The sequence below is a fragment of the Corapipo altera genome, unplaced genomic scaffold (genome assembly GCF_003945725.1).
Source record: "Corapipo altera isolate COAL_440 unplaced genomic scaffold, ASM394572v1 45, whole genome shotgun sequence".
NCBI lineage: Eukaryota > Metazoa > Chordata > Aves > Passeriformes > Pipridae > Corapipo > Corapipo altera.
Window position 1 is genome coordinate 16,829,358 of NW_020884877.1, and position 8,812 is coordinate 16,838,169.

At 41.7% G+C, this 8,812-nt stretch overlaps 1 protein-coding gene across 3 annotated transcripts in view; it reads left to right on the forward strand.

Moving 5' to 3' along the window:
• The window catches only part of FIGN (fidgetin, microtubule severing factor), a 105,899-nt gene that overhangs the window by 93,536 nt on the left and 3,551 nt on the right, over positions 1-8,812 (forward strand). For all 3 annotated transcript variants that reach the window (XM_027637147.1, XM_027637149.1, XM_027637148.1), the window contains one exon: positions 2,692-8,812. This exon is cut by the window's right edge and continues 3,551 nt beyond it. In XM_027637147.1, coding sequence (XP_027492948.1) covers positions 2,692-4,940 — 2,249 coding nt within the window. In that variant the 3' untranslated portion in view covers positions 4,941-8,812. The remainder of the gene's footprint in view (positions 1-2,691) is intronic.

Below are 8,812 nucleotides of genomic sequence, written 5' to 3' on the forward strand. Positions count from 1 at the left end.
TTAAATTGAATAGCCTTTCTTTTACAAGCAGTTAAAGACAATGTGCCAAAAGCATATTCACTAACTACAGTGCAAATACCAGCCCGGCCAGGTTTTCTGCTCCATCCATGTCTATTTTACCTTCTTTTTCAAGAGTTTCACTGCTGCTTTACTATATTCTTTGCAAGGAGTCTTTCTCATGGCATCTGTTCATTACTATCTAGTGAAACATCAGTCTACTCAAGTTCTGCATCTCTGTAACAGAAGCCTTCAGTATTTTGGTAACCTTATAAGCCAAATATTGCAGAACACATATAGGGTTTGTTTGTTTGTTTTGTTTGGCTTTTTTTGTTTAATGGAGCAGTGAACTTGTATGATATTATGCAGTTCCGTGTTACAGGAGCATTCGTATTTTTGCCTTTTAAAAAAGCTTGTAGTAAATATCATGACATTAGAAGAATTTTAGATACTGATTGCTTGCACTTGGCTCTTGGTGATTTGCACTTCAGATTTCCAGCAGAATGTAACAAAGTATGAATTCTGGAAAGTTTCTGATAGTTTCTCATTAAAATTGTATTTTTTAATGCAATCATTTAATTGCATGATTTCTATAATTTCTCCCAATTTCATTATATACTTACTCCCTCTGAAAGGCAGTGGTTGAAACATCAGAAACAATTAGCAAAAAATATTATATTAATGCTAAATGAAAGAAATAAATCTGCCAAAATCTCAGTCTCAAAGCTGCATTTGTCAAAAGCACTTCTCTGAATTAACTTTTGTAGCATAACTGTATAATTGTTAACAGACATTTTTCTCAAGTTGTCAAAGTGTTTGAAAAAAGAGAGAAAGAGAACACTTATGAAGAAAAAACCCACAAGTAATTAATGGCATGCTCAGGTGGAGTGAGATTTGCAATACTTGTACTAACAAAATATAAGGCTCAATTAGAGGTACTTTGCAGTTTTCAGCCTAAGTTTAAATGATTTTGAGATTTGCAAATACATGAATCAAAAAAAAAAGAATAATCCAAATGCAAATTAGTGCAACCACAATAAAATATAATTGCAAATGAATCTGTTGCTTTATTCATTTATTGTGTAATTACTGCAATCCTTCCCACCTTGTTTTCAGTATTTCTTAATCATTAAGTCGGAAGCATGACAGCAGTGCCAGCCCTGGCATGATTCTCTTTGACTAAAACCTTGTAAATTAACACAATTAGCACAGCATCATCCTGCTAATTAACTTCCAGTGTCTGGTGCAGTGGTTTTGCAAACAAGGAAGAGGGAGTCAGAAGGGAATAAACATGCCATTCTGTTACCAAACTGTGTGCTGTGTTAGGCTTAGCTCAGCGAGGCTAAGCTGGCCATGTCAGATGCCAGAGTCAGGCAATGAAGAGCTAAAGGGGTTGGGGAGAGAAACAGGAGGGGGTAGAAGCTGTCAAAATAGACTGCAGTAATTCAGAGGGGAGCGAGTGCCACAGATGCTTCATTTCGACTAGGCCTCCGCCTTATCAGAGAATCTGTGCCAGAGGGCACAAGACTGTTTGCAAAAATCACTAATACGAGAGAGATTAAGGAGGTCTATTTGATACAGCTGTACAAAACACAGCAATGTGTCTGCCATGCATAGGTACGAGTTGGAGGGGGTTATCTTAACGCTTGTAAATTGCTCGTACACGATGCTGTGGATCACAAGGGGGGGATAATTCACATCACATTATTAAAAGATTAATTGCTCTAAAATAAGTTTGCATTTTTTCTTTTTTTTTTTTTAATTTTTTTACTGATAGGTTTTGTTTTGGTTTTGTGTTGTTTGTTTTGGGGGGTTTTTATAGCTAGCTGTGAAAGCCACAGAACTTTTAGGGACTTGGCTTCATTTCCTTTTCCTTTTCTTCATCTTTTTTTTTTTTTTATTTTTTTCTTTTAACCCTCTTTCTTTGTACCCTGGAGGCTGTGAAGCGGGGTAGGGGGGGGGAAGAGAGAGCAAGCAACGAGACTGACAGACAAGTCATGCTTGTTTTTTTTTCCAGACCCTCAACAACAGAACTGAGAGGCAGAAAGGAGCCAGTTGTAATTCATACCGAGTTGTAGGCTTTGTGTGATGAAAGCGACAGAGCGCTGCCTGGGAGATTGCTTTGCTGCACTCCACGAAGCAGATTTGAAACTGTCGTGGACCACTTTAGATGAGAGTTGGATTATGGAATGACCTGCTATGTCTGTGTCATATTGTTCTGCGCAGGGTGCATTATACTCTGCTAACTAGGTGTTCAGTACCAAATAAGAGAGGTATCCTAGATGTGATCTGTCAGCTGTGTCTCATATTGGTTAAAATATAAAATTGAAACAGTGATGAAAGAGGACAGAGCCTTGTATGTTAACAGTAAATCTGCACTCAGAGTATTTAAAATACACTGTCTTATTTAATTACTTTGAGAAATATAGCATTACCTGTATTTTTTATACAAACAAATAACCCCCTACTGAATTGGCAAAAAATGTGGCTACACATGTATGTGCCTGTAATAAACCAAGCAGTTCATAGTGCTTCATAAGGCCATTGCATTTTCATTCTCTAAGGACTGGTGGTGTTAAGTACAGTGTTTCAGAGAGCTGAAGAAGTTTGCAGATAGTATGTTTGAGAACTCATTTAAAAACATGTGAAAGAGGCTGAGGTCATTGTTAACTTTGTTGTTTCCTGCTGCCCTAGGCTTGAAGATGCAGTGGACGCCGGAGCATGCCCAGTGGCCAGAACAACACTTCGATATCACTTCAACCACCCGGTCCCCTGCCCACAAGGTAGAAGCCTACCGGGGGCACCTGCAGCGCACCTACCAGTATGCCTGGGCCAACGATGACATCTCAGCTCTGACGGCCTCCAATCTGCTGAAAAAGTATGCAGAAAAATATTCTGGTATTTTGGAAGGCCCAGCCGAGCGACCCATTCTCAGCAATTACTCTGAAGCTCCCTCGGGGCTGGTGAACGGTCGGAAGAATGAAAGTGAGCCTTGGCAGCCATCGCTGAACTCGGAGAGTGTGTATCCCATGAACTGTGTCCCAGATGTCATCACCGCCAGCAAAGCTGGGGTAAGTGCAGCCCTCCCTCCCGCAGATGTCTCAGCCAGCATCGGGAGCTCTCCTGGGGTGGCCAGTAACTTGGCTGAACCCAATTACTCCAGCAGCACCTGTGGAAGTCACACCGTTCCCAGTCTTCATTCAGGGCTCCCATCTCAGGAATATGCCACAGGATACAACGGCTCATACTTGCATACCAGTTACAGCAGCCAGCCAGCACCTGCACTTCCATCCCCTCATCCATCTCCCCTGCATAGTTCGGGACTTTTACAGCCCCCCCCACCACCACCACCATCAGCCCTCGTCCCCGGCTACAACGGGACCTCTAACCTCTCCAGTTACAGCTACCCTTCTGCCAGTTATCCTCCTCAAACCGCTGTTGGCCCTGGGTACAGCCCTGGGGGTGCCCCACCACCCTCGGCTTACCTGCCTTCAGGAATCCCTGCTCCAACCCCTCTGCCCCCCACCACTGTCCCCAGCTACTCCTACCAGGGCCACGGTCTGACGCCCATCGCGCCGTCTGCCCTGACAAACAGTTCAGCCAGCTCTCTCAAAAGGAAAGCTTTCTACATGGCAGGGCAAGGAGAAATGGACTCCAGTTATGGAAATTACAGCTATGGCCAACAGAGATCTACACAGAGTCCCATGTATCGAATGCCAGACAACAGCATTTCGAATGCAAACAGGGGGAATGGTTTTGACAGAAGTGCTGAAACATCATCCTTAGCATTTAAGCCAACAAAGCAGCTAATGTCCTCTGAACAGCAAAGGAAATTCAGTAGCCAGTCCAGTAGGGCTCTAACACCCCCATCTTATAGTACTGCTAAAAACTCACTGGGTTCGAGATCAAGTGACTCGTTTGGGAAGTATACCTCCCCAGTAATGAATGAGCACGGTGATGAGCACAGGCAGCTCCTCCCTCACCCAATGCAAGGCCCGGGACTTCGTGCAGCTACCTCATCCAACCACTCTGTGGACGAGCAACTGAAGAATACTGAGACCCACCTCATTGACCTTGTTACCAATGAGATTATCAACCAAGGACCTCCTGTGGACTGGAGCGACATTGCTGGCCTAGATCTGGTAAAGGCCGTCATTAAGGAGGAGGTTTTATGGCCAGTATTGAGGTCAGATGCATTCAATGGACTGACTGCTCTACCTCGGAGCATCCTTTTATTTGGACCTCGGGGAACAGGCAAAACATTAATGGGCAGATGTATAGCTAGTCAGCTGGGGGCCACGTTTTTCAAAATCACTGGCTCTGGCCTTGTCACAAAGTGGTTAGGGGAAGGAGAAAAAATTGTCCATGCCTCCTTCCTTGTGGCAAGGTGTCGCCAGCCCTCGGTGATTTTTGTTAGTGACATTGATATGCTCCTTTCCTCTCAAGTGAGTGAAGAACATAGTCCAGTAAGTCGGATGAGAACCGAGTTCCTTATGCAGCTGGACACTGTACTGACTTCTGCTGAGGACCAAATAGTAGTAATTTGCGCCACGAGTAAACCAGAAGAAATTGATGAATCTCTTCGAAGGTACTTCATGAAACGACTTTTAATCCCACTTCCTGACAGCACAGCGAGACACCAGATAATAGTACAACTGCTCTCACAGCACAATTACTGTCTCAATGACAAGGAGGTTGCACTGCTTGTCCAGCGCACAGAAGGCTTTTCTGGACTAGATGTGGCTCACTTGTGTCAGGAAGCCGTGGTGGGCCCACTCCATGCCATGCCAGCCACAGACCTTTCAGCCATTATGCCCAGCCAGTTGAGGCCAGTTACATATCAAGACTTTGAAAATGCTTTCTGCAAGATACAGCCTAGCATATCTCAAAAAGAGCTTGATACATATGTTGAATGGAACAAAATGTTTGGTTGCAGTCAGTGATGCTACTTAAAAAAAATGTAATGAATGTTGGCACACACAGAATCTGCTACATAGGGTAGAAAACCCTTTTCAGTAGTGTTAAAATTGCAAAGGGTACTGGGAAGACTACAATTTACCTTGCCTCTAAAGAGCCAGGGTATACTTGAAGGAAAAGTGCATCAAACAAGAGCTGCTGATCTGAAAAAGCCACACATGACAGAAAGCGCATGTTGATGCTCAGTTCTGTTCAAGCTAGACAATACTCACCAAGGAGCAAGGTGCAAGTGGGTTGATTTCAGAAGGACATGAACCCTGTGTGTTGATTCCATTCTGCTGTTCTTGAGATTTAGTTGCTGTCAAGTGCCTGAAGTGGTGCTTTATTTTTTGTTTGCCTCACAATTACATTGGTGGCATGTGCTAATATAAAGAGCTTTAACTTCAAACATTATTGGACTAAAGAGATGAACGGTTGTGTTGCGACAGAGAGCCAGATTTTTGCTATTCTAAGAGCAACAGTATTCCTCAATCCTGTCTGTTCTGTGGTGTTAAACTAAGAACAGGTAAAACAGGGTAATGGTAATCTGGACCTTAATTTCTGCAGTTCATTTCTTTTAATGTTCTGTCTGCAAAAACTCAGGAAAGTGATTGTGATTTGTACAGTACCTCAAAGGAATGTGTTGAAAGCACTATGTACTGCTGAGAGTTATAGGCTAGGCTTCAATGTTACTTTATATTAAATATGTATGTTTACCTCAACAATTGGAAAATGGCAAGGAAAATTACTTTGAATGTATCCAGGAAAAAACTAAAGTGTGATATGACTGAAGCTTTACAGTTTTTAAAAATAGAAACAGAAGCATTTCCCCATGTTCAGGAATGGTTCTTTTGCCAATTTGTCAGATCAAACCAGAGCAGAGTGATTTTTCTTGTTGGTAAACTGTAACAGTTTTCAGCATATTGCTCCTTGATAATTACATGATACAGTCTTTAGAAGGTGTGCATAGATGAATAAAAGAGCCACTTAATCGGTTTATGTTAGCATCTGAGTCAAACATAAGATTTGGTAGGATTCTGAGAGGCAAATTACCTTAAGCTGTGACAGCTGGCCTTCGTTGCATGGCCCTAGTCATAGTTTTGAGGCTATTTTGGTGAAGCTGTAGGGAGTAGAATCAGTATAGGTCGCTGGCAGAGCTATGAGTTGCAGAGCTGTTTATAGCAATGCAGTGGACTGTGACCAAACAAACAGTACAAATAAAGCAAAACTGAACCCTCAAAGTACATTTACTTCCCTTCCCAAACTGTAAAGTTAAGTTTTTGTTGTGTATGTACGGCTTCATTGTCCTTACTGCAATATTCATTTAGCATCCATTAGAAATCTTAGGCTGAAGTGTGCCCACCATTATTTCTACCTCAGTTTTGTTACATTTCTCTTGGAAAGCAAAGTAAGAAATAGGGCAAAAAACACCACCAACACAAGTCAGATTACATTAGGAATGTGAACCTGCTAAACAAGTTTCAGAGAACTGCTGTTTTTTCCCCTGAAGTCAAGTTTTTCTCTGTGTTAGTGCTCTTTACCCCCTCCTTTCTCCTACCACAAATATACATATCCTGGTGTCTTCCTTCTGGAAAGACTCACTGGCATGTGTGGCATTTTGCTCAGTTCACCCTCCCCACCCCTTTGGCCCCCCTCTTTCTTTTTATCCTTTAATGCTTTCTGTGCAACTCTTTTGGTGACAGCTGACTGATGTTGGGTAATGTCTCTGAGCAAGAGCAGTGTGTGTTGCAGCTGCCCAAAGCCTCTGCCATCACATGAACAAAACAGCCTTGCTTTTTTGAATGTATTTTTTGTTTGTTTACTTTAAAGAAACAGTAACAAAACTGTTGCAAAGCACTGGCATTTAATGTTTCTCTTAAGTAATGTACGTTCAAGACCATTAAATAAATGCACTGAAAAGCCCCAAGAAGAGAGATACCAATCTGTTACTAGGTCATGTTTGTCTTCTCAAAAATTGTACAGACCTTGTCCATTTTGTTAAATCGGTGGAGACATTTAGCGTTCAGAAAGCTAATGAGGGATTTTGTGATATTGCTGGAAATTTATGACTCTTGATTATTACTTTCCTTTATTTTTCTTTTAAGATATATATATATATTTAGATAGAACATGCTAAAAACAGAGCAAATAAACCAAAATCTAATTTAAGATGGATTCCTGGCAAACATTTTGTCTATCTAAAACTTTATGTTTTAAGCATAAAAGTACCATTTTAAAAACAGTGCCTTTCATTAAGGATGTAGAAAGTAAGATTTAAGTACATCACCTGCTTTTCTTCTTTATTTTCCTTTTTTTCTTTTCTTTTTTCTTTTAATTTTTTATTATTTTTTTCTTTTCAACAGCAATTACAGTCTATGATCCTTGTTATGACTCAGTCTTTCTGCTTACCCAAACCCCCACAGACTGCCTCTTCACCCTGGTCATTCTACCATCCTCATATTTGGGAGATCCTGATGTCCCTATTAGCCCTAGGTTCACACTGATCACACTGGCAAGTACGCTGTTGCATATTGCTGACCCAATTTCTGTCTTAGACATTGCCTTTCATACCTGCCGTTGAGCTACGCTCATTTAAAAGGCTCAGACAAGTTTCGATAAACTGTTTCTCCTAACTGTACTCCTAACAAATTTTTTTTGCAGCTTTGAAAATGAAAACTTAACGCACTAGAGTGTTTTTTCCCCTCTTTTTATCCAGTAGCCAAACCAAAAGAAAGCAAAATTGTAGATGGTCCCTTTGACTTCCAGCTTTAAGTCATTCTCTTTCAAAAGTCCTTCTGGGAAACAGATTTTTCAAATGTTAACCAAAGTGAGAGGCAGGCAGAAACTGAGATGGTGTGCAAATGCAGGTTCTACACACACATGCTCATGCTCTTCAGGTCTTGATTCAGCTTTGGGGCAGCAGAAAAAAAATTCACCCCTATCACAGCTGCTGTAAGGAGAGGAAAACAGAGCCAGATTGTTACCCAAATCTTTCCTTACCGCCGACTGTCCTTGACTTTGCTCTGGGAGGGTACCTGTTGAATTTGGTGAGAACTTGGCCAGGAACTGCTAACAGGAGGCACCTTAACCCTTCTCCAAGTGATTTCTGGCTACTCCTTTGATGGAATTCAGGGCTGAACTGGCTAAACCCCCTGCCACATCCTGTCTTTCTTACCGCTTTTTTTCCTCCTCCCACATTCAGCCCCTGCTTTTTCCCTAGTGAGCAGGTTTTGGCATGCTGCTGGTCCTTCACCCCTCAGCAGCCTTCTTGTCAAGGAGGGTCCAGGAAGGGCAGAAGAACGATCCTGAACTTGAGCAGGTCCCAAAGGTTAGGATTGTTTTTGAGAAGAGAGACAAAATATGTTTTAATGGTGTTTTCAGGATTAAGTATTTGCTGGTCTTAGACATTTCCATGGTAGAAGGCTGTTTGTTGTCTTTTACAATTAGGCAAAGCTGGGGGCTGCTGCCACAGAAATGTCAAAGTAGTTGGCTGGGGCTTCCTGCCACTGGCACAGCCCTGAATTTTAAGGAACCTGAAATGGTTAAAGAGCATTTGCTGTGTCAGCCTATCACTGCAGATGCTTTACGTTGTATTTTTATGTGTGGATTCCATTCTGCATCAGCTCATTTTCTTCCTTGTACCTTCAGTAACAATTCCTACAGCAACAAAAGTAAAATAAATTGGAGGAATATATCTGCAAGCTGAAGGATCAATATCAATTCAAGGAGGAGTTCATAATGACCTTATGTGAGACAGAAATGGAAATACTCTGTACTTCTGGCATGTTTCTCTTCAAAATATTTAGAACATTAGTGACAATATATAAAAGTTTGCTGACTGGGCTGATCAATGGAATGT